Source organism: Zophobas morio, unplaced genomic scaffold (assembly GCF_036711695.1).
Source record: "Zophobas morio isolate AGI-343-1 ecotype UQ-CSIRO unplaced genomic scaffold, CSIRO_AGI_Zmor_V1 ptg000009l, whole genome shotgun sequence".
Lineage (NCBI taxonomy): Eukaryota > Metazoa > Arthropoda > Insecta > Coleoptera > Tenebrionidae > Zophobas > Zophobas morio.
Genome location: NW_026972114.1, coordinates 8531884 through 8559203, shown reverse-complemented (window position 1 = coordinate 8559203; position 27320 = coordinate 8531884). Strand labels below are relative to the sequence as shown.

Sequence of the window (27320 nt, the reverse complement as noted above, 5' to 3'; positions counted from 1 at the left end):
TGAAAGAAAAATGCCGCGAAGGGCAGAATGTCGGTCTCCAAGGGTTTCGTTAGCGGATAATTTCGATCAAAATTCTTACATCTTTGGTCTTAAACCAGAATTTTAGATATTCATAAAAATTAATATATTAAAATTTAGAAATTAAAACAATCGCTTTCAAACAATTATACATATAAAGTCAGTCCAGAGATCAAATCAGCTTAGTCACTATTTTTACACTCCCGTGTTACTAGCAATTTGAGGAAAATTACAATACATTTTCATGCGAAATTATCGAGCTATAAAAAGTAAGCCTTGGGTAACTCGGACAATTGATGTAGATGAAATTAGTCATAATGAATTCATTATGTATGAACCTAGGTTTAATTAAAAGCACCATTCAAAATGTGGGTGGCTGAACAACGAAGACAATAGCGGAAGGTTTGTAATCATTTTTCGGTTTATAGTAAGCCAAAGAAATAATTTCACTGTGTATACGGTTAAAAAAGTATTCATTTGAAACACTTTCTAGAACGCAGACATATACCCGGCACTGCTTTAGGCGCTCGCTGGCATTTTCATTAGATGACGCCGGTGCGATGATTTTTTTTTTGTTAACTAATCACGCACAAAAAAAATTGCACACATAAAATGAGAATTAATTACGTTTTAAGTATTAAAATCACTTGGTTAATACATGTGTGTATACAGGGTGTTATTGAAAGGTACGTACAACAAAATTGACAGTTCTTCGCAGAGTCTGAAAAACTTATTTTGTGTTATCAAAATTTTAAGGGGAAAATGAACCCTTATCCAACCTTTTTAGACGCTACTGAAGGATAAAAGGGTAAAATTAATTTATTTTAGTAAATCCTAGCAACTGTAACAATAATAAAAAATAATAGACCCTTTTGTTGTTATAAAAACGAAAGATGGCCTTTTTATCAGAGGCGTACAACGAATTTGGACATAAATTTTAATAATTTTTACCTCTAAAAGGAGGACATTTTTACCTGAACTTTTTTTTACTTTTAGCACCCATACTTCGAAACCAATTGCCGATTTTATTTTGTATGTACCTTTCAATAACACGCTGTATTAAAAAAAAAAATTGAGTTGACAAATATGTTCTACGTGTTTCTAATGTTTTCAAGTTAAATTTGTATTCATTGGAAACGAAAGCAATTTGACTTTTAATTTCAATAGCAAAAAAAAGTGGATTTAGGATTGAACTAGTTTTAATAAAATATTTGAGGTGATGTACAAAAACTAATTTGGAAAATAGGCAGCGTAGTTTATAATTATTAGAATAGGTGTGGGAGCACGGCGACAAACAGATCACTTACAGAATAATTACTTTTGAAACAATAAATCAATACTTTGTCCTAATTAGCGAAATTATCTCGAAAACCTTCAGGAACGAAACAGTTTTTTCAAGCTTTATCAGTATCTACTGTGCCAAATTCCAAATCAGTCTATATCTTACAGAAAAACGTGAAAATAAAATCACGATATACACTTTCAGGAAAACATTCACAAAATTTTGAAGAAGTTGTCCAAAATAAAAACATTGAATCAAATAAAATGGTTCTTGGAATTTTTATTTTTCAAATCAAACACCCTATAGATGCAGTGGCGGCGGAGCGTGATTCAGAAGCCAGGCCGTTTTTCTAATGATCCCCCCCCCCTTATAATAAAAAAACAAAAACTAAACGTGCTTACGGGTATTTATTTTGGCAAAATATTGTATGACGTTATCAAAATTTACTTTCCTCTCTGTTTCAATTGATGAAATGGAAAGATTGTTTAGTCGTGCTTAGCTCATTGTGGACCGATTTTATCAATATCAATTTCGAAAAGCTTCTTTCACATGAAGCGACCCAAACAAATGGTTAAAAAATCTTAGACAAAGCGCCGAAATAAGTCTACACATACTAAGAAAAAAAGAGAAAATGTAGCCCCGCCCACCCGCCCTATCTCAAATGTGATGATTTTTTTAATTCGTCGTGAGCCAAGGGTACGAAGTATAACTGCAAAATCCTTATTTCTCGACGAGAAATTAAAAATATGTTTTTTGACTATCGTGTTGTTCAAAGAATACTATGTACTTATATTAAGAAAAAAATAAAGCCGAGATTAGGCCCCAGCCAAACCCGCCCCGATTTCAATTCTTAATTGTGATGAATTTTTCATTCGTTGTCAGATCGAGGGGCGGGGCTTAATTGCAAGATCCATGTTTGTTTACAAGAATTTACTATTTTAAACGTTGTTTTAAGTCTCTTGTTCTGAAAAGACTACTATGTATTCTTGTTGTGAAAAGAAAACTAAGTATGTTAAGAAAGACAAATAAAATATAAGCCCCGCCCACCCGCCCTGTCTCAATTCTGATGATTTTTTTTATTCATGGTGAGTCGAGGAGGCCGACCTTAAATGCAATCCTCATTTTTCTCCAAACAATTACACGTGAAACATGTTCTTCAATAATCGTGTTGTTCAAAGAAAACTATGCAAATTAAGAAAAAAGAAAGCCAAAGATTAAGCTCCACCTGTAGAATTTTTCATTCGTTGTCACACCGATAGGCGGAGCATAATTGTAAAGTCGATATTTTCCTATAAACATTTATCATTCTAAATATATTTTATGTTTCTTGTTGTGAAAAGAAAACTAAGTATGTTAAGAAAGACATATAAAATGATAAATGTTTGTAGGGAAATATCGATTTTGCAATTATGCTCCGCCCCTTGGTAAGGTTAACATAGCAGGTGTATAGAATATTTTGCGGATTTTTTATCTAAAAACGAATTACTCGGTAAAGTTTTGAGAAGACGTCATTAAATTCTTGGTGAGAATGGGACAAATTTTCGTTGTATCATTTACACGATATTTTTAAAATATACCTAAAATTTCATAATAATAATAATAATCAATACAATAATTTCGCAGATTACTTGTTTAACGAAAACGCTAACGAACTAAAACAGACGGAAACGGAGGACTTACTTTTTCGGCTTTTAATGGGCCATAAGTATTTGCCTATAATATAAAACGTTTTGATAAACATTTGTCCTGTTTTTTGTTGAAAATTTACCAAGCAGCTTATTAGAATTACTGAACCGATTACTTTAAAATTTTAAGTATGTATAGATTATAAAACCTTTAATTTAATTGTACGTACACGGTTATTCTCAAAAAAAGATATGTGTAATTTTCAAATAAAATAACAAACATATTTTGTAAGGTTCGAAGAAATCGTTATTGTTATAATTCCATCAAAACCGATTGGAAAATTTTTACTAGTATATTAAGAAAAAAGGCAAAAGATAAGCCCCGCCCACTGACCCTATCTCAATTATAATGATTGTTTTTTAATCGTTGAAAGCCAAGGTAGCGGAATTTAATTGCAAGATCCTTATTATTTCTCTACAAGAAATTACCACGTAGTAAGACATATTTTTGCGTATTGTGTTATTCAAAGAGTACTATGTATATTAAGAAAAAAATTAAAGCCAAAGATTAAGCCCCACCCGCAACTGCTCTGATCTAAATAGCAATGAAGTTTTCATTCGTTAGCAGACCTAGGGGCGGAGCTTAATTGCAAAAATTTACCACTTTAAGCGTGTTTGAAGTTTCTAAAAATAAAAAAATAATCAATGGGTGGGCGGGGTTTACATTTTGCCTTTTTTTCTTAATATAGATAGTATTCTTTGAACAATACCATGCCGAAAATCATGGTCTTAATTTCACGTAAACAAGTAAGTATTTTGTAGTTAAGCTGAGTTCCTTGGTTCAGGGCGAATGAAAAAAATCATCGGGTGCGTGGGCTTACATTTTGCCTTTTTGTTTTAGTATGTGTAGACTTTTTTTCACAACATGAAACTTAAAACATGTTTAAATGAAAATTTGTATCAGGAAATGATCGCTATGTATACCAAGAAAAAATAGACAAAATATTAGGAAGTATTGTAATGAAGTCCGTCGACCGACTCTCTACTTTCACATTTTCTGGACCTTTCATGACTCCAAGAGTACGAAGAAATGGGTCTCCCGTTTCAGGCGGTCTCGCCGCCAATGTATACATGTAACTATATGTGTACTATAATGATATTATCGTTTGTTTTCATGTAAAATTACGGGAACTCTTGGACATTTAATGATTTCTTAGAAATAATAAGTCATAATGGAAGACAAATTTAAGTTTGCGCACGTAAACAGATTAAGGTGTGAGCTCAGACAGAACGCCTTCAAACAAAAGTAAGTAAAACATTAATCGCACGTTTACTAAGCAACCTATATAGTTTTAGCTACCCACGCTACCACGATTTCACTTAGTAATACTTTAATAGCCCTTCGTTCCACATTCTATGTTGTGTTATTAAAAGTGGCAAACACCGTTCCTAGTTTTTATTTGTTTGTTGTTATAGGCAGTAACGTTGTTATTATGCCTCGCAAAATCCTACGCTCTGGTGGACAAAACATGGTGGCTAATTTAGTCAATCTTTTTACATTAAAAATAGTGCATTTTATTGTCTTTAAATGATGTTAATGGTAACGAACACAATATTTTCAACACATTGTGTCTTAGTAGTTTTTCTCATAATTTTAGCCATGGGAGCTAACAAGCCATATCTACTTATTAAGGTGACTCAACAGAGATTAGAACTTTCAAGGGCAACTTAAGTGTTATCTACCTAACTACTAAACAAAAGACTAACAATTGCAGTTGTTTGCCGACAAAAAGGTATGAGTTAATAAGAATAATGCTACATGGACATCTGTACGTTGGATTTCCAAATTGCTCGTTCCTGAATAGGAATTGTGCAGAAAGGAATTTTCGTTAGAGAATCTTTATTTTACTCACCCATGCTCCGCCAGTGCTATCTGCTGAATTGTTCGTATTTGGTCCGGCGCGGACTGTCAGTTCGCACTTCTCCCGCATATTACGCAAATGCTTGGAGGTTCCAAAATATAAACATCATACTACTAATAATAATAGCAATGTTGCACACTGAAAGTGGCGAGGAAATAGGCTGAGTATCAAGTAGTTTCTTCAATAATAAGTTCCGGAGATTTCTTTCAATTTAAACGATTTTAAAAATCCGGATACATTGGTAAACTGTATGTTAAGAGATATTCACTTAGCAAAATTTTGTAAATGACGTCATCAAATTTTTGTAGGGATGATGAAATAAACAAACCTTGGTATAAGCACGAGTGAAAATGTAAATACATAGGCATTTTATTAAATGCTTTGTACACCGTTTAGATGGCATTTATACGACAAACGCAATGGTTTGCTACACGGGAACCTTCTAGATATGTTTGCTTCAAACTTGCTAAAATCTCGTAGGAAAATAAAAAGGACGTTATCTTTAAGATCATTAGCTAAAAGTTTAATAAACAGTACACATTTTTCATGCAACAAATTACAAATAGAGCACAACCTGTACAAGGTTTGTCTATAGAAAAATACGATACAAATTTCTAGACAAACTCTCCTCGAAATTAGGTACGAAGATTAGAACAACTTGTTGAAAATCCATAAAATGAAGAAGAAATACAATCAGATAAATTTTGACAGGTATTTTAGCCACATCCAAATTACAGGCAGACAGAAACGGGGACCTACTTTTTCAGATGCTAAGAACTATGAAACGTCAAGACAACATTAGCCATTATATTTTTTTTATAATTATATATTTATATTTAAATGTAATACTACAGAAAAATCAGAACGCTGTAAACATAACTAAAGAAATATAATTTATGCAAGGATCAAACATAATTTTCCAAATAAGTTCTTACAAAATTTACAACAAAAATTGCAATCGTTACACAGAGTTGTAGGCAGACAATGATTCCGCCAGCGGTACATACACGTTACCAGTAACAATAACAATCTTTTCATGTCTAAGGATGTAGTGCATTAATGTATCCATTGTTAGATGACTCACCGTCGAGATAATTATGTAATCAATGATCATGCAATTGTCTGTAACCTGTTCACATTAATTTTTAAAAAACAGTAGTTCCGGAAAATTGTAAAGAGCATAGGCGACGCTGACATTAAGATTACTTCAGTAATCACAATAAATAAAACTAAAGTCAATAAAGTTTCTATAAAGTTGAATTGAAAAAGTATTCCAGCTTTTATTTCTTTTGATTACATAAGGCTAGTTATTTCTGTGCCTCCGGAAAAAGCAAATATATTTACATATTTACTTAGTTCAAAGAAACATTTTTTCTTATTTTGTGTCAGGGAGAAGATATATCTATAAAATGAACTTTTTCTTCAATTCGCAATCATACAATTAACATATTGTGAGGGAGCACAGATACTAGCTAATACGTGCGTATTCTTAAAACAATTACTTTATATTTACATTTTATTTACTGAGTAGGTTGCTAGGAGTGACAGATTGTTGACGAACAGTAAATTAAATTTTTGATTCTTTTCATAATATTTACTTAAATTTTATTTTATCTACCGCCCATGCGTGACTTACACACTCGTTTGCAGTTGCGTTTTGTTTAAAGTCGGTAAATTCATTATTGGCAAAAAATTTATATAATTATGATGTATTTATATTGTAACGGAAGTTTTTTATTGTTGAATGTTTCTCATAACCGCATTTCGACTTTGAATGGTGGTCAATTTATATCGAAACATTTACGCTGACAAATATGTAGATGATAGATAAAAATATATATTTCCTGAATTTTTTTACGTGACGTATTCATAAAAGGGAAAATTATATTCGATTGGAACGATTACAGAAACATGCAACAGCTACATTTCTCGAGAAGAAATATTCCTTCTGATTATACTTAATAGTAAAAATTTTAAAACATACAACAAAGAGGTTTAGTCCGCTAATTTTTTGCAAATTTTCGGTTTAACTTTTGGTAATGATAAACACTTCCCTTACAGAATAAGCAAAATATATAAACAGATTTAGTTCTAATATACAATGTGTTCAGAAAATATTAAATAAACTCGAGAAAACATTGTGAAATTTAACAAAATTGTTCCTTGCCACTTCAAAACTTTCCTAACATCAACTCAAAATTCAGAAATGTATTCCAAAAATATAAACTGGCAGCAGAGTTCGTCTGAAATTGAAAACCCCTTCATTTTTTACATGTTTTCAAGCGTTCAATTCAAATTTGTTTCTGAATATAGCGTGCATGAAAAGCTGTGTGTTGGATTTCATTCTCGAGTTTTTTCCGAATTTATTATTCCATATTTTATGGACACACTCTTTCGATACTTTTATAACACATCAGGCACACACCAAACATTTATGAAAACCCGAAAGCAGGATGTCGATTATAATTCTCGAGTCGATATTGTGTAGATTAACATTTTAAGCATCGCAGCGAGAATTAGTTGTGAATGAATTTCGTAAGTTTCTTAGTTTTTCGTTTGATCAGTACAAAATTTTCATACGCACAAGTGAAAAATTATATACGTAGGGACTAGAAGTAAACTAAAAGAAAGGAAAGAGGTTGTCAAGACAAATACATAAAAAGAATATTACAAAAAACTCAAAAATTACAGTAAAAATGCGTTACACTAAGGATACCTATTTTTCTGAAGGATACGAAGTTAGTGAAAATCGGTCTTTATTAAAATGATATTAAAATATTTAGCCCTAAACAGATACTCAAAACAAACTTAAGAGACATGTCAGACCAAATTACATTGAGTAAATCTACCTATGCTAATTTTACTTCAGATTAGTAACATAAACAACCCACAGGGTTATTAAATATACGTTTTAAAGGAATTTTATTTTTATTGGTACACATACCGATTAATGATTTTATTAAATATTAATCTCCTTATTCCAAAACATAACACCCAATAATACAGTGTTTTTTATAGTTATCAAAAAATGCAAATCGATAATATCAAGTTCTAAAAACAAGGCAAACTTAATTAGCTCAAGTATCATTTTTTTTATATACATAATATGTATGTAATTATTTATAAAAAAATATAAAAGGCATAGATTTCACCGATTTTTCATACACTTCTTACACGTTACAAATTAAGCCAGTCCTGCAAATTTTAATTTGTTGCCGGAAAATGGAGATTGGACGGCGAAAACGATTCATTCAGTGCAAACTGCAGATACTAAATTACGTTGGTAATAATTGCATTAAAATTATGAACAGTGGTTCTGGTGATTTTTCCTGCACTCCTCCAACATTCTTAATTTATTGCCAGAGAACTCATCGAGAATTCTTCGATAAATGTTTTCCCTGCTTATTTGACCCATAAATCAATTCTGAGATCTGAAATCTCAACACTCTGGTCCTCAAGCTGAATGTGTAACTCAACCCTCTTTGACAAGGATGATGTGGACATAGAAAAATGCATTTTTTTTGAGAACACATATTCGAAATGAAGTTTTCAAAGAAAGATAATAACTTTGAAATGAAGTTTGTTTTTAACTAAAAATATACGATTATCACTAACTTTATCTAAACATAATGTCCGGATGTGATTGGAAGAAGAAGAGATAAACATCAAACTCCAGAAAACAGCAAAAAAGCTTCAAAAACAATTGTTTCGAATCTAGAACGAAGAGGTTATTATTTTCTTATTTCCGTAATAATAATCACGTTTGAAACCACCAATGAACACACTGAATTTCAAGTTCCGCACATATTTTCTCGGATTAGCTAGTGTTAATGTCAATTTGTGTACAGTTTGTATCTAATAATGCTGAAATAAATCATTGATAATCGAGAATGGTTCTAAATGAGATAAACCCAATTTGTTCAAGCATCTTTATACCTGTTTTTTGGACGAAAACGATTGAATCACTATAAACTGCAAAAACTAACCAAACAACAGCCCTTTAGGATGGTTTGTAATGAGTAGTGAGTTAATGATTGAATTATTGAAAAAAAAATTTATAGCAGTACTTCTACTGATTTTTTCTGCACCCGTCCAAAGTTTTTAATTTTTATTAGAAAACGAATTTAGACAATTGTTTTTACGATCTACTTTATCCCTTAATCAATTCTGAAATCTGAAACCTTCTTATAGTATAGTAGTTACTACTGTGATATAATTTTTCGCCATTTGTTTTGTGGGGCAAAACAAAATGAAATAGGAAACAATTGACACATTTTGCCGAAAGTTAAAACTGGAAGACGGAAAGACAAATATTACACTCGTCAGAACAGAAAAAAGAGTTACAAAACAATTGTTTTAGGTACAGAACGGAAATATTGTTATTGTTCTGTTTCCATAATAATGATCACATTCGGTCTAAACTAAAATCTCAATAACCAATGGGCTCGATTTCAACTTCTACACATATTTTCTCGCATTATCTAGTGTTAATGTCAAGTTGCGCACAGTTCGTAATTATGTCGAAATAAATAATTCATGATTGAGAGTGGTTCTAAACGAGATATCTACCTAAAGCTAATTTATAAACAATATTTTTTGTCCAAGTTTATGCATAAATCGGGGAATGACAGTAAAACTACGAGATCATCTCACCGCTTCCGACCGCTGCACTTTCCCCTACCCGTTTCGTTTTTTCGCCGTGGAGGAGTCGCACCGTCTCAACAGACGACCTTGACGCTCGCGACGCCTTTCCGAGCCTCCTATGATTCGCTGAAAGTGAGAGCCGCGTCCTCCCGAGCACGTGCGACACGCTCCATCACGTGCTCCTAGGTTAGTTAACCGGAATTTCTTAGCAAAGGCGCACTTCTTGTCGAAAATCGAGCGCACGTCGCGCTTTTTCCCGCCTCCACATGCAACAATCTTAACGATGGCTCCGTATCGATTCCGGCGGTAATTATCGAATAGTAAGAGTTATTAATAAGTATGAGAAAACGCGCGTGGGCTCGAATGACAATACACACCTAGTCGCAATTTGCGCGGAATGCAGGGGCACTACAGTCGCCCCCCAGTGTCCGAACGCCTAAAAAATGAGCGCGCGAGGCGGTAATTAAGCGGATCACGGACAAGGATTGATTTTTCCGAGCGAATTTTTAACGAGGCATAAATTAGCGGTGTGTGGCACACCCATTCCGATATTTAATTATACCGGTACGCGTATGCGACGCGAGATCGGCATGATTCACGCCTTATTGAGATTTCGTGGCCCGCTCGACGGCGCGACGGAGTGATTCACGCGGTTCTCGCAACCGCCCGAGTCTTGGAGATGTCACCTACCGGAAGCAGAAGTATCGCAACGCTCGACGTCTCCGGTGAGGTGCTGGGGCTCCAGGTCTCGTCGGGGGCCTAGGGGGTGGTCATCACAAGCACGTGATTCACTGCGCGCGAAGTCACCAAACAGGAACAACACTGGCGCTGTCTGGCGGCGTTTGCGGAGTCTAGTTGGCTACTGGCTAAACAAGCGAGTCTCAGCCAGCGCACACTTCGACTTACCCCTACCGTCGGCTGGGTATCCCCCATGAGTTAAACCCTATCTACGTCGGTTCGGCCACGCATGAGCAAAGATTGTAATTAGATTCGTAATGTCCAGTTCGTTATTTCGGAGGAGATGGGGATGGGGGGGATGAGCGGGGAGGGGAGAGGGAGGGCCTGATAGTTAATCCCCCCGATGTTTGGGGCATAATGATTGCGATATTTTAGGATGGAGTTACGGAGGCTGAGACGGAATGGGCTTTTTGATTGGGGAAAAATTGATGACGGCGAGGATGTTAAGTCGGGGCGAGGATTTTACACCTGGGGTGCATAAGGGTGAGATCGAGGAAATTTCGGCGGCTGTTTGCGCGATAAACAAAGTGTCTGCTTAAAACTTTCGGTTTCGGATTGCACGACAAGACCTCTCGGCGGTCGGTTTCGGCTGCGAGGTGTGGATGTGTGGCGCTTTTGACTCGAAAGTGCAGTCGACGCTGCAAGCTCTTTTTAGACTTTTAACGCTGGGTTCTTGACGTTGTTACGTGAACCCGGTCACATTACGCAATTGAATTAAGGCAATTAAATGTCGACGATTTAGTTACAGCTTACGACTGAGCAAAGCGACGACAAAACACCTGCCAAAATTTCTATTTTTTTATTTTTTTACTGCTTAATTTGAATTTAAAAAATTATTAATTGTATTAAAGAAAACATTATTTTACGCGTAAGCAATTTATTTTTTTAGTTTAAACTGAAAAAAAAAACATTTTGTTAACGGTTTGTTTAATTTTAAGTTTTTGTTCGCAAATGAAAATAATCACAATTAACCAGAACCGATACAAAAATATAACCAAGACTCAATATCTCTCGACAAAGAAAATACTAGTAAATAAACAGCTACTATTTTAAGTTTAGTTTTATATTCAGCTAATAACTAATCGTTCAAAAAAATAGTAAAAGAGACAATGAGAAGAATTTATGTAAAATAACAAAAATTATAATTAATTGCGTACCTAGACAGCAAAGTGCGCTCCATATACAGACATGATTTTTTTACAATAATTGAAAAAATGATAAACTGTATTAAAGAAATTATTTAAACGGAAAAAAGTCACAACTCCTTTTATTTTAATTTTATGTTCAAAAATCTAAATAATAAATTACAATTTTAAACCTAATACAAAAATATAAACAATGCTCTACATGCCTCGACAAAGGGAGATGAATTAATTTGTTATGTCGGCTTTCTTCATTATCAAATATAAGGCAACCGAAAGCGCTCAAGTATCTTTATGTCTGCTTTTCTGCACAAAACGGGAGATATTAAATTATCTACTTCCTGTTAGTGAATTTAGTTATATGTTCAGCTAGTGACTAAGACTTTAAGAAGGTACTAACAGAAAGGGAATGAAATAATTTATGTAAAATAACAAAAAAAATACAAACTGTGTACAAGTGCGTACCAAAGTGCATCCTAAAAATTGCAAACAAAATAAAAAAATAGATTTTTCAAAGACATTATTTTGTTTTGAAAGTTTTAATTTATTTGCGTTATTTTGCAATAATTGAAAAAGAATATAAGTAGTGATTCCACTGAATTTTTTACGCTCCTCTGTGGAAGAGGCAGTTTTTTTCACTCATATCACTTCTGAAATCTCCAACAATGTGATCTTCTATTCAATGTTCAGCACAATTCTGTTTATCAAGGATGATTTGGACATAAGCAAACACAAAAATGTGATTTTTTTTATTTAAAAAAACAATTGATTAGATACCAAGCAAAGGAAGCGAAAACGTTTTCAAGAATAGGATGTTCAAAATTTGTTTGTGAATGGTTTTAATGATGAATATAAATTATAACACAGGTTTTTGTGGCTACCTACTTTATTCATAAATGCTGTTGGTTAATTTTGGATCCGCTAAAACTTTATCGCCCTGTAAAGTTAATGATGGTAATTAATAACTATGTAGAGACACAAAAAAAATTTTTGTACAGTGCTATCGTTTATATTGTTCTTTTGGTAAATTTATATTTTGTGTTTTGATAATTTATAAATCATTTTAGTTCACCCCTATATTTTCACCGAAGGCCAACCGTTACAATCACCATTAACTTTACTATCCTACCGTACAACCTCATAATCACCTCCTAAATTTTTAATCGATACAAAAAAAACTTTCTGAGTATACTTTTGATCTAAGTGCGTTACATTTTTTAAAGCTCGATTGTGAACAGTATCTAGTATTATAAATGATGCTGGAGACATTATTTTTTTAAGACAAAAATTTTATCTGACGCAACACAATTCAATTTTTTTTAAATACCCATTTTTGCTTAATCCTTATATTGCTTTATTGTTTATACACGTGGCATTTTTTAAACTATCGTCAAGCGTTACGTTCGAATGTCGAAGAACATGTGGTAGGTTTAGAAAAACACAGAGGCTGGAAACTTATTCGCAATAAAGGTGCAGTGTCGGAGGAATGTTTTACCAGGAAAAGGATCAATTTTTCAATGATAGAGATACTGAAAAATATTTTGAAAATTTAGTCATCCATAGAACATGGTCTTAGTTTCTGTTTGGTATATTAGTAATTAAAATACATTTCTTGAAATACCTAAAACAGCAGATAATATTCTGTTGTTTGCAAGAAGTTAACGTAATTTTAAACGTCCAATTTCTTGTTAAAGCAATTGCCAAAGTATTTTGCGATAGGCAGTGGCGGAACTGAGGGGGGGCCAGGGTGGGCCATGGCCCAACTAAAAACTTTGCGGCCCACCCTGGTGCCCACCTCAATTTTTCTAGGAATACCGGTGTAAATTTTTAACTTGTTTTGTAATAAAACCTCGAAAACATTTTTTTAGTCCCGGCAAATGAACCCGGTGCCCACAGATGATGTTGCAGCTTTGCATCCTAGCAATGCTTTACTTTTAAATTTTGACGCCTTAACTCCTTTAGCCACTTTTTATCAAAGTAATTTGGATTTGTTGAAATCAGAACTTATGATACGTCCAACAACGTTGGCAATGTATGAAAATGAAAAAAACATGAAAATCACGACAATAATGGACCTTTTAGACATGTTAAAAATTTATAAAATTGCATTTATTGAAACTTACAAACTAGCGGTTATTAGTGCTAAAATTCCAGTATTCAGTGCTGCATGTGAACGTACTTTTTCCACTTTAAAACGTTTAAAAACATGTGTGCGTAATTCTATGACCAATGAAAGACTAATTTATCTTGCTGTGACCAACGTCGAATCTGTCGTGGCAAAATCTTCGAACATCGAAGATATTGTTAAAGAATTCGATGCTGCTCACAACAATCGTCGAATATTACTTCATTAGGGGTAAGTCACTTCTATGCGGTTATACATACATATAACATTGCAATGCGTGCCCAATTAAGATTTTGAGGGCCCAACCGTTGGCCCACCCTAGAATTTCATGCCTGTTCCGCCACTGGCGATAGGTGTTATTGAAAGTGAGCCGAAAACAGCGGATCGCCAGAATACTTTATCATGTATAGAATATACCTATAAATATCATGAATTCATAATCTATTTTATTAAGGTAAAACGTATAACTAGTTATTGTAGTCAAATGGGTTGAGTGCAATAGCAAATAATAATAACAACAACAATAACGTATTTCACAATTTTGTCAAATTTCAACTTTAAATGCAACTTTTTCTATATCGATTCAAACTCCAAAACATGATGTGTTGAAAAATTTTGCTTTAAAAAATCGGTCATATTATTTCATTAATATTTTAATTAAATTAGAAAAAAAATAAAAAGGACCAAAAATTTGTTTCTTTTCAGATTTTCGTCAAGTTTCATTTTTGAATGTTTCATTGATTTTATTGCTCCATATTTTGCTTACTTTTTGTATAAATTTTAACATTTTAATTTGATGATAATATTTAGCTTCAAAGTATTTCACGCGTTAATTTAAGACTGTCAGATTTCTCTTTGAAAAATTGCACTTTTCTACAGTTGTGAGAGTTGTAACTGTTTTTACACTCTGATATTAGGATTGCGACATTTCATGCACCCAAGAATACCAAAAAATAAGTCTCCCGTTTCCGTCTGTCTATCTGTCTGTCTTCCTAGTTTTACTTCCTGAGCGTAAGCAAAGTAAGTATTGTAATAGGATTCGTTCGACGAATGGCTGCTTTCAGGTTATCTAGACGTTTTATGACCCGAGAGTCCGAAAAAGTAGGTCTCCCATTCTCATTTGTCTATCGTTTGTCTGTTTATCTATCTGTAATCTGTCTGTCCGTCTGTCTGTCTGTCTGTCTGTCTGTTGTCTATGTCACTTGATATTAGACAGATAATTTCCAAAACTACTGGATTGATTGTTGGTAAATTTTACATGTGTGTTAAGAATATCGTGTAAATGGTATAACGCTAACCAACAATGGGATATTTACAACAGTAAATACTATTTAAATTTTATGAAATAAGTTACTCATGCGCTTGTGGTTTATGAATCCATGTTGAGCTTTTACCCTAGACATCCGAATTTTTGGAAAAAAAAATCAAAATTGTATAACAACATTTTGCAATTTAATTTTGAAATTGCAAAACCGAATGCTTACTCTGAAAACTTGCAAACGTTCTAAGCTAATATTACCCATAGTAAATAGTTAATCAAAATTTATCCCATATAATCTCTCCCATTACCCAAAATGGCAACGTCATTTTACAATTTTGGCGAATAAATATTACCAAAATGTTATAAAATAACATACGTCATATGCACGTGTAATTTATGAATCCGTGTAGAGATATGCAGATTTTTTGAAAAAAAAAAATACAATTTTTAACAATATTTTACAATTTAACTTTGAAATTGCATGTTTAAATTTTTTGCTGAATAAATCTCTCTTTACTTGTGGTTTATTAATCGATTTATAGTTTTTAATACTACTAATACAGGGTGACACAAAACAATTAATGATCTGGGACATTGATTTTTTTATCAAATCAAGAATGGATCACCCAATTTTCCCAAAAAAGTGAGTACACAGAACTGTTGCTATTAGTACCGCACTGTATCTATTCGAATTGATATACGTGTCTTTGACAAAATGTTGATGACGTCATCACAAAATTTTGTTACGAAAAAATTCACTTGAAATATACGCACAGCATGCTACTTTACCTATAATTTGGCAGTACACACGTATCTTGGTTATTAAAAAATAAAAATTGCAAAATTAATTTTATAATTTTACTTTAGAGGCAAGGAAAATAGTGCCGAAATAACTTTTACCAATTTTTTTTAATCAAATGAAGAACGATTCACCCAGTTTTTAATAATGATACAATTATTATTATTATTAGCTCTTGCTCAATTGTTGTTTAATTAATTAATCAGAGCTCCCATCTGTTTTAAGGAAACAAAATCAATCAGACTTAGTTTTGTGTTAACATAAATGCATGCGGCCACTGATGGTTGTAATCTAAACGTGTTTTTAGTCGATTGTTTCGAAGTATAAACATAAACACTCGAAGTTAAGTATGTTGTTAAGAGAACATTTGTCCAGTTGGTTACCTGCTTTAAATATATTCTATATTGTCCGCACTTGTGGTGACCACACCCCCTTGGAATTTGTGTGGGCTGCGGGCGTGTTGGTTACACTACTGGTCTTGAAATTGTAGAGATTATCACAAAACAAGAATCGCAAAATAATTTTTTTTACATAATTTTTAAAGGAACAGAACTGTTGGATTGTTTCAGACGCAACTGTCACTTCGACTATTTTTCAACATTATTTTTTACTTAAATTTATATTTTTATATTGTTTAAACAGAAATATTATTATTTGGCTTATTAGAAAAAATAATTAATAAGAGGAAAGTTTATTTAGCGTAAATTACCTCATACATCGCTTACCAAATAACTTAAAAGTTGACAAAACATGTCAGTACGTACAATCATACTACACACATTATTTCAGCCAGAGTACGAACGTCTTTGGAGGAATTTGGTCCAGGGAAAAGAACCCTCAAACTTTCTCCTATACAGGGTGATTTCAGGAGCATTGTGCTAAGAGTTCTGCAGATGATTACGAGACCTATTGAAATAACAAAATATTTAATACATATTTTTAATCTTCCTAATAGTAAAGTTACAATTATTACTAAACAGTAAATTAAAGTAAGTTTTAAATTAAGAGAATTCAACTACCACATAAAGAAAAATGAAAGTTACTGAAGTTAGAAAACTTTATTGCAGTATCTACAATCCTACATATACTTTTTACATCCAATTTTGTTTATGAATTACATTCATTTACTTAGAGCACAAATTAATAAAATGTAAAACACACATGTATGTATTTTATAAAAGATCTTAAAACTGTTGTTCATTTTCTCGCAAACACAAACCCACTCTTCTTTTTTTATTTTCAAAAATGTCTTGCACATTTCTTCATTAGGATTTTCATTAAAAAAACGTGTAATTTTATCCATTAATTCTTCTAATGTGTGGATGGATTCTATTCTTATCTTATAAACCCTGTCCTTCATCCATCCAAATATTGAAAAATCAATTGGTGTCAAGTCAGGAGCTGGGGGGGGGGCACTCTGGATTGGCTCTTAAACTTATTATGCGGTCGCCACAAAATTCTTCCAAATATCTATCTTGAATTTTCTTTTATCGTATGAGCTGTAGCACCATCTTGGTGAAAATCACCGGACTCTTCGGGTAATAACTGATCCACAAACACATCCAAAATTTGCTCCCTGTATGTCATCGCATTATAATTGTCTCTTGAAAAACTATCGAGCCTATGAATCGTCGTCTGGAAACAGCTAACCACACACCAACCTTCACTGCGTGTAGTGGTCTTTCTTCAAAAGCGTGAGGATTTTCTGTATTCCAAATTCTAAAGTTCTGTGAGTTGACGTAGCCTGCCAGATGAAACCAAACTTCATCAGAAATGAAAGACAAATCGAGAATCCTACTATCGTCCATATTAACTTGAAACCAACAACAATACTGGACGCGGCGAGTAAAATCTGCTAATTTCAGGTCCTGAACCAACGAAATCTTGTATAGATGCATATATAACTTCTCTTTTACGATTTTCTGGCACGTGCTGTATGGTACTCCGGACTTTCAAGAGAGTTTTGACAAAGATGTCTTCGGACTTTGTTCCATTCTCGTCCTTAAATCCTCAACAACGTCTTCACTAACTTGAGGTCTCCCCGTCGGTTTTCCCTGAGAGAGGCTGCCAGTGTCGTTAAATCTGGCCACAATTCGCCGTATGTGCGTCTTCAAAGATTCTTCCTTGATGACAACAGGATATTTCACCAGATACTCGTCTTTACACGGATCCACAGAGTACACCCAGTCTCCATTCTCATTTAACACCACATTACGGTATTAGGAGATGATGATGAACATGTTTTGCGCCAAAGAATAACCCATCCTAACCTAAAAAAGTCATTTGTAACACTGACCATAGTCATTCCTCCGTGTTCTTTACCTGAGATTATTACACAATGATCTGAAGTTTTGATAAAAACTGTTTTGTGAGACACTTAAGACTTCGAACAAAGGGGAAGACAACAAATGAAAACAACAAGTCAAGCCAATTAACGCACAAAGTGTGGGAAAACGCACCAGTAATCAGTAAAAACGAAAACATTATATTGACATCCGACAGAATCTGATGAAGGGTTGGCGCCGAAACAATGCAGCCACTAATGTGGCGTTAAAAATAAAAATTCCAATATTAGTGTAATCGTTTTCACAAAACTGTGAAAGGCGGCACACAACGTCAACAAAGTCATAGCCTTCCTCGACTACAATATTTTATGATACCCTGTATAATATTGTATTTCCAAAATTTCTGCTCACCGCACTGAGCCCTTTCAAAAATATTCTGCGGAATAAATCGTTCCATTATAGTTGTTTCAAAGCACAATTCAACTGAATAAAGTTGCGTGTACTTGTCCTTAAATTGTGTAAATGTAAATTGGCCTCATAATTACCATAGTAATAGGTTAATTATAGTGCTTTATTAAAATTATTACTTTTATAAGAAAGTAAATAAATTTATTGCTAGACAGTACAAATTCACCAGTTCTATGTAAATAGGAGGAATAAAACAAACTTGTCGAATATAACCGTATAAACCTATAAACAAAAGAGCATCGTAAATAATGTTTTTAATTTTTTTTATTATTACATATTAACTTGATATTTAAATTACATCGATTTTGTAGTATCAATATCATTATTAGTACCTATAATATTTCACGAAAATTTTACGACAGTCTGTTAAATCATATTTATAATAAAACACGTAAAATAACTGCTATGGTCTCCATTTATAGATAGACATACTTTCCAATAATTTAAGATGAGGTCATCAATTTTTCGGTGGGAATGAACAGAGAAAAAAGTATGGGTACTATTTTAAAATGATTTATATGTTGGTTTTTGAAAAATAATTTAACAAACTTTCAACCGTCAAACGACAAACATGCGAACATTTTGAAACCAGAAAAGTCCAGACAAAATTTTTGCCCTTCAAGAATATATAGTGTTTCATGTGGAGAAATATAATAAGATTTACTGCATTAAAAAGAAATATTGCTTATAATAACGAACGTTATTATTGGTATATTTTTATGTTGTTTTCTTATACACAGACAGCGGATACTTTAGAACACCACCCAGAGAAAAACTTCGAAAATCAAGTAAACAACTCTATTAAGTTTAAACATCCAATTATATGAATGTATAATAATTAAAAGTCATATCTTTGTATGTAAAATTAGAAAATATGTCCAGGTGTACATTTCGTTCGTTGAAAATATTAACTGTCTCGTAAAATGACAACTAAATTGAAAAGCTTTTCATTCAGTGACGCAGAAAAATAAAACAAACGCTAAAAATGTCATCGTCGTCACAACTTTTGATTTTGATGGAACACAAATAACACTTTACATTATGGTTTATTTATTAAGATAAATTTTTACTTAGATACACTGATATATCTAAAAACAAGTACGTATTCGCTCCAATTTTAAAATTTTCCATCTAACGACGTCTATAAAAGCCATTTAAATAAGTTATTAATTTTTAACTATATAGCTATAATGGATTTTATATTAATTTCATCGTTGTCCACATAAAAATTTAATATTTGTGGTAGTAAATGTAATGCACATGCAACAATAAAATAATAACGAATTTTAACGGCACTCATAGAAGTTTTAATAACATTAAACTTCAATTTGAACTTAGCTAACGTATAGAAATATGTGTACTGTCTGCCGTGACGAAACGGTGTGTAAATTAACAAACTGCAATTTTAGGTACACGCCTTTTTGAAACTATATTTTAGTTTATTTTAAATTTATCGATAAATTTATATTATAAATTTTATATTTTAAAAGCATGGAAATCATTTTATTTTCCGTCAAAAATTAAATTTTCAAATATTAAAACTAAGAGTCATTCGCGTATACAACAATGGACATACTGTTTTTATTCTGCGACTGTACAAATCACCCTTTAAATTTAGTAGTGTCAGATAATAATAAAATTTGGACGTTGGAGTAGTAAGTTTTTTTATTACTGGATAAATTGATCTTTAAATGTTATATTATTATCAGTTGATAATAAAGATGTACACGTTACAGTGTGTGTCCCTTTGATGCATATATTTTCAAACAGCATAACGGGGATTCAACACAAGTCAAATAAAATATATTAACCTATTTATTTGACATTATTTACACATATTATGCAATGTTGTACGATAATTCAAACGATTAAACCATATTTACTGAGAAAATCGACATGTTTTTAATGCTTGCGGAGGTGTACCTCATGTACGTAAGAAGTAACTAACCGGAACAAATCTACCAACAAATTTAAATACTTCTGAATCAGCTAAAGTAGGAAGCGACACCTACCTGTGCATTTAGCGATGACTGATAGAGTCACCAATTCATAAATTATTTCCTCAAACTTCAAAAACAGGTAATGAAATTTCAGCATTCGTATATTCGTAATTTCAACATTTTCTATGTACCTAGATAAAATACATACAATATTAAAACACCCACGTAGATGGTGACACAGCTACATAGTTAGTAATATTGCACATAGTTTTGTTATAAAGTCCCTCTACATATTCACTACCAGGGAACATATTTTTGCATGAAATTTGAAACACGTCAATTGCTTATGAAATACTTTGTTTTAAATGATAACGGCTGAACGCCACCCTGATAAAAATTTAATTAACAAGCGGGGTCGAGTGACACCTCACTTGAAACCTCTTTAGGTTCAGAATATGAATGTACGGCTTTTTTGTTTTAGTCTCCATATTTACGTGTTAATAGGAGCAAAAAATAAAACTAACTTTATTAATTTCCAAAGTATTTCCAAAGCAAGTTTTCAAAACATTAGATCATGTTGTTGAAGTTAAAATTACTGTACCTACTACTAAATATTTGTTGTAAAGTTTTGTATCATTTTTACGCGGAAAAACTTCGCATCAGTTTCAATAACACTACAGTTTAATTTTAGTCCGTAATTTTTGAATCGTAGTGTGAATTTACATGAAACCAGCCGTACATTTGTATAAAAAAAAATTGTTGTAAATTATTGACATAAGAATGAAATATTTTTGTAAATGCTTAATAAATACATATAGCCAAAAAATTGGTCGAAGTTTATTTCTACAGAACTTTCCTCGCACCTGAAGTGTGAATCCTACAAATCCCATTTCTTTGAAAAATTATAAAAATAAATTTTGTGATGTTTGTTTTGTGATAATGTAAACTATATATGTTTACAGATAACCAACGGGAAAAATGGTCTTTCAGCAATAATAACAAAGTATAGGTGTTTATGCTCGTACATCGGAAAAATGTGACGTAGATATTTCGTCCCCTAAGAACTTGTTTGATCTACAGACCAGAGCACGCTCAGGCCAATATCGACTCTAAGCGATTTATCTATAAGCCGACTTTCGTTAGAGCTGATCTGATACATATCCACTACGAAGAACTAACCCGTTTCGTGATAATCTCTATAAAGTAAGTACAACGAATAAGTGAACAAAGTTCTTGAAGATTTTAATGATTTAATAGATAATGTTCCTCAACGACAAAATTTCGTTGAAAATTGTACTATCAAATGGTAAAACGCTGACCAAAATTTGTCACCAACAATGAAATGACGTAATCTCCAAATTTATCAATATTAGATGTATTTTAACTTTTATATCTTCCCTTAATCGTTCAGTTTTTCAATATTTCAATTTTGCGCTTTTTCAATGTGTTCATTTCACAAATTTTCGATTTCTCCATTTTTTTATTTTTCGATTTCTCAATTTTCCGATGTTTCAACGATACGATTTCCCAATTTTTGTCCTCTTCAATTTTACGATTTTTAAATATTTGAATTTTCCAATTTTTTAAATTTTGACGTTTCTAAATTTTCAGTTTTCCGATTTATGAACTAATCTTTTTTTATAGTTTCCCATTTCTCGACTGCCCCAAGTTTGGATTTTTTTCAATTTTTCAGGTCTTTTTTTGATTTTTTATATGTTCGATTTTTAGATGCTTACGATTTTTCGACTTCGTTTTATTAGTTTTCCGAGTTCTCACTTTTCCAATTTTTTAATTTCTCAATTTTTTGGATACTTCTTTCAGTTTTCGATTTTTCAATTTTATAACTTTTCGGTGTTATAATTTTTCAATTTTTAAAATTCGAAGTGTTTAGATTTCTCGAGTTTTCAGTCTTCTATGTTTCAATTTTCCAGTTTTACGAATTTTCAAATTTTCGATTTTTCCAATTTATCTTTTTTAAAATTTTTCGATCACTTTTTCTCTTTTTAACTTTCTTCTCGGCTTTCCACTCCTCGCTTTCTCGATCCTCTAATTTTTCGATTTCTCAATGTCTCATTTTATTTTTGGATTTCTCGGATTTTGGATTTTTTACTTTTGGGTTTTTCAATTTTTCGATTAACCAATTTTTCAGTTATCCGATTTTTCAATTTTTTAAATTCTGGGGTTTTCAGTTTTTCGATTTTTAAATTTTAGATTTTCAAATAGTTATTTTTTGATTTTTTGACGTTTGGATTTCTCCATTTTTTAATTTTGCGATATTTTAATTGTTTAATGTTTTAAATTTAGATTTTTTGATTTTTCAGTTCTTCGGTATTTCTATTTTTCGATCTTTCAAATTTTAATGTTGCTAAATTTTCAGTTTTCCAATTTCTCAATTAATCTGTTTTTAATTTTCGATTTTTTGCTTTTTTATTTTTGGGATTTTCAATTATTTGTTGTTGAAACTTTAAATTTTTCAATTTTTCGACTATTTTATATATTTCGATTTCTTAATTTTTCAACATTTCGATATTTTAAATTTTCAGTTTTCTGAGATTTATCGAGATTCGGATGTTGCGATGTTTTGATTGTTCAATCTCTCGATTTATCAATTTTTCGATTTTTAACTTTAGATTTTTCGATTTTGGCCTATTTCGATTCTCAATTTTTTGATTTTTCGGCTCCTAGATTTCTTGATATCTTGGTTTATCGATTTGTCGCTTTTTAGATTTTTTACTTTTCGGCTTTCCGATTTTTTTAATGTTTCGATTTTTAAATTATTCTAAGTGTTTAGTTTTTCAATTTTAAAATTTTAGATTTTCGATTTGTTGATGTTTCGATTTCTCCATTTTTCAATTTTACGCTATTTTAATTTTTTAATGTTAAATTTTAGATTTTTAGTAGAGATGTACCGACTACAGTCGGCCTTCTGTTTATAAATGCAACACACAGTGTTTTTTTTTTTTTTCTATTTCTCTGACTACCTTAAAAACTTGTTTTATTTTAATAAAAGGAATAACTGAAGTTTCTTTTTTTTCCAAAAAATGTGTTAAATTTTTTTGGATAATTTTAACATTTAATTTTTTGTGGTAACTCAGTACAAAAATAAAGAATAACACAATTTAGGGCAGTTTATACAATACTTAACCAATTTTAACCACTTTTTTGGAAAATTTTTGGAAATTTTTAATTCGCTTTGCGTGTTTATTGGACCAGATATCGTGACGGCGATTTCAGAATCGTAACTAGCGGAAGATTATCTACACTTTGACACCAATTTTCGGTCGATTAAACTAATTTTAAACGGTTTTGACAAAGCCGACTAGTTGGCCGACTGTAGTCGGTACATCTCTAATTTTTAGATTTGTCGATTTTGCAGATCTTCAATATTTTTTGATTTTTCAAATTTTTCGACTTCCTCAAGTTTCGATTTTTCAGTTTTTCAATTTTTCGATTTTTCAGGTTTTTGAGTTTTCAATTTTTCGGTTTTTCAAGTTTGCGATTTTAATTTGCCAAGTTTTGCATATGTCGTTCATTTTTATGATTTTTCAGTTTTTCGATTCTTCAATTTTTCTTCTCTTTTTCAATTTTTCGATATTTCAGTTTTGGAATTTTTTAGGATTTCGACTTCACGATTTTTTGAGTTCTGGTTTTTCCGATTTCCAGACTTCTTACTTTTTGGATTTTCAATTTTTCGTCTTTTAAACTTTTTATTTTTAAAATTTTAGGTTTTTCGATTTCTCGAGTTTTCAGTTCATATAGATATATTTCAATTTTCTGTTATCCGATTTTTCAATTTTTCAATTTTTAAATTCTGGGGTTTTCAGTTTTTCGATTTTAGATTTTCGAATTGTTATTTTTTGATTTTTTGATGTTTGGATTTCTCGATTTTTCAATTTTGCGATATTTTAATTGTTCAATGTTTTAAATTTTAGATTTTTTGATTTTTCAGTTCTTCGGTATTTCTAGTTTTCGATTTTTCAAATTTTGATGTTGCTAAATTTTCAGTTGTCCAATTTCTCAATTAATCTGTTTTTGATTTTGCCATTTCTCGACTTCTCGAAGTTTCGATTTTTTACTTTAGTTAAAATCGTACAATTTTTTTTTCGACATTTTTGGGTTTTCGACGTTTTAATTTTCTAATTTTCCAATTTCTCATCTTTTGGATATTTCGTTCAATTTTGGGATTTTCCAGTATTTTCATTCTTTGCCTTTTCGATTTTTCGACTTCTGGATTTTTAGATTTTTAGCTTTTTAATTTTTGGGATTTTCAATTTTTTGTTTTATATTTCGATTTCTTAATTTTTCAACTTTTCGATGTTTTAACTTTTCTCAGTTTTTCAAATTCTAGATTTTTCAGTTTTATGAGATTTATCGAAATTTGGATGTTCCGATATTTTGATTATTCAATCTTTCGATTTATCAATTTTTCCATTTTTAACTTTAGATTTTTCGATTTTGGCTTATTTCGGTTTATCAATTTTTTGATTTTTCGACATCTTTACTTTTCAGCTCCTCGATTTCTCGATATTTTGATTTTTCGATTTGTCGGTTTTTCGATTTTTTTACGTTTCGGCTTTTCGATTTTTCAATGTTTCGATTTTTGAATTATCCGATTTGTTAATTGTTCAGTTTTTAAATTTTAAAATTTGTATTTTATTGATTTTTTGAAGTTTCGATTTCTCCATTTTTAATTTTACGCTATTTTAATTTTTTAATGTATTAAATTTTAGATTTTTAGATTTGTCGATTTTTCAGTTCTTCAATATTTTTTGATTTTTAAAATTTTGACGTTTCTGAATTTTTAGTTTTCCGATTTCTCAATTAATTGATTTTTTGATTTTTCCATTTCTCGACTTCGTAAAGTTTCGTTTTTTCAGTTTTTCAATTTTTCGATTTTTCAGGTTTGCGATTTTAATTTACCAATTTTTGGATGTTTCGTTCAATTTTATGATATTTCAGTTTTTCGATTCTTCAATTTTTCCCCTCTTTTTCAAGTTTTCGATATTTCAGTTTTGAATTTTTTTAGGATTTCGACTTTACAATTTTTTGAGTTCTGGATTTTTCGATTTCTCGACTTTTTACTTTTTGGATTTTCAATTTTTTGTTTTTTAAACTTTTTGTTTTTAAAATTTTAGGTTTTTCGATTTCTCGAGTTTTCAGTTCATATAGGTATATTTCAATTTTTTAATTTCTGGAATTTTTCAATTGTCGATTTTCCAATTTTCGATTTTCCAATTTTTCGATGTTTCGATTTTTCAGTTGCCCGATTTTTCAATTTTTCAATTTTTTTAATTCTGGGCTTTTCAGTTTTTCGATTTTAGATTTTCAAATTGTTATTTTTTGATTTTTTGATGCTTAGATTTCTCCATTTTTCAATTTTGCGATATTTTAATTGTTCAATGTTTTAAATTTTAAATTTTTTGATTTTTCAGTTCTTCGGCATTTCTATTTTTCGATTTTTCAAATTTTGACGTTGCTAAATTTTCAGTTTTCCAATTTCTCAATTAATCTGTTTTTGATTTTCCCATTTCTCGACTTCTCGAAGTTTCGATTTTTTAGTTTAGTTAAAATAGAAGAATTGATTTTTCGACATTTTTGTTTTTTTGGAATTTTTAATTTTCCAATTTTTTAATTTCTCATTTTTTGGATATTTTATTCAGTTTTGATATTTTCCAGTATTTTGATTCTTCGACTTTTCGATTTTTCCACTTCTGGATTTTTCGATTTTTTGCTTTTTTATTTTTGGGATTTTCAATTATTTGTTGTTGAAACTTTAAATTTTTCAAATTTTCGACTGTTTTATATATTTCGATTTCTCAATTTTTCAACATTTAGATATTTTAAATTTTCAGTTTTTTGAGATTTATCGAGATTCGGATGTTTCGATGTTTTGATTGTTCAATCGCTCGATTTATCAATATTTCGATTTTTAACGTTAGATTTTTCGATTTTGGCCTATTTCGATTCTCAATTTTTTTATTTTTCGGCTCCTCGATTTCTTGATATCTTGGTTTATCAATTTGTCGCTTTTTAGATTTTTTACTTTTCGACTTTCTGATTTTTTTAATGTTTCGATTTTTAAATTATCCGAAGTGTTTAGTTTTTCAATTTTAAAATTTTAGATTTTCGAATTTGTATTTTTTTGATTTTTTGATGTTTCGATTTCTCCATTTTTCAATTTTACGCTATTTTAATTTTTTAATGTATTACATTTTAGATTTTTAGATTTGTCGATTTTTCAGTTCTTCAATATTTTTTGATTTTTCAAATTTTTCGACTTCCTCAAGTTTCGATTTTTCAGTTTTTCAATTTTTCGATTTTTCAGGTTTTTGAGTTTTCAATTTTTCGGTTTTTCAAGTTTGCGATTTTAATTTGCCAAGTTTTGGATATGTCGTTCAATTTTATGATTTTTCAGTTTTTCGATTCTTCAATTTTTCTTCTCTTTTTCATTTTTCGATATTTCAGTTTTGGAATTTGTTAGGACTTCGACTTCACGATTTTTTGAGCTCTGGATTTTTCGATTTCTCGACTTCTTACTTTTTGGATTTTCAGTTTTTCGTTTTTTAAACTTTTTTTTTTAAATTTTAGATTTTTCGATTTCTCCAGTTTTCAGTTCATATAGGTAATTTCTGGAATTTTTAAATTTTCGATTTTCCAATTTTTCGATGTTTCAATTTTTCAGTTATGTTTAATTTACAATTAAAGATTTAATTCTTAGTTAAACAAAAAAATAGTTGCATGTCAAAATCGACTGAAACATGTGAGATATCATATTACGTTTGTCAATAAAAGCATCTAAATAATAACTATTTCCCGCACAAATTCTAAACGCTTAGAGTCGATATTGGCCCAAACGCTTTCCGGTCTGTGGATCAAACAAGTTTTCAGGCGACGATTTGTTTGATTTGAATGCGTTTTTCCACTTGAAATAGAGGACTAAAATTATTAATGAATCCACAAATATAATATTAAATAATAGGAGTAAATATTATTATTACTATTTTTTTTATTAAATAAAGACGTGACAGAAGAAGAAAAGAAAAAAAAAACAGTTAAATTTGGCATGATGCC

At 31.1% G+C, this 27320-nt stretch overlaps 1 protein-coding gene across 6 annotated transcripts in view; it reads right to left on the bottom strand.

Moving 5' to 3' along the window:
• The window catches only part of Pdm3 (pou domain motif 3), a 227818-nt gene extending 217400 nt beyond the window's left edge, over positions 1-10418 (bottom strand). For 2 of the 6 annotated variants that reach the window (XM_064051517.1, XM_064051513.1), the window contains exon 1: positions 4839-4888. In XM_064051517.1, the coding sequence (XP_063907587.1) occupies positions 4839-4842 (4 nt within the window). In that variant the 5' untranslated portion in view covers positions 4843-4888. Of the gene's footprint in view, positions 1-4838; positions 4890-10181 lie in introns of those variants that run through there. The other 4 variants (XM_064051515.1, XM_064051516.1, XM_064051512.1 and 1 more) reach the window with 4 other exon arrangements.
• Positions 10419-27320: the final 16902 nt, after the last annotated feature.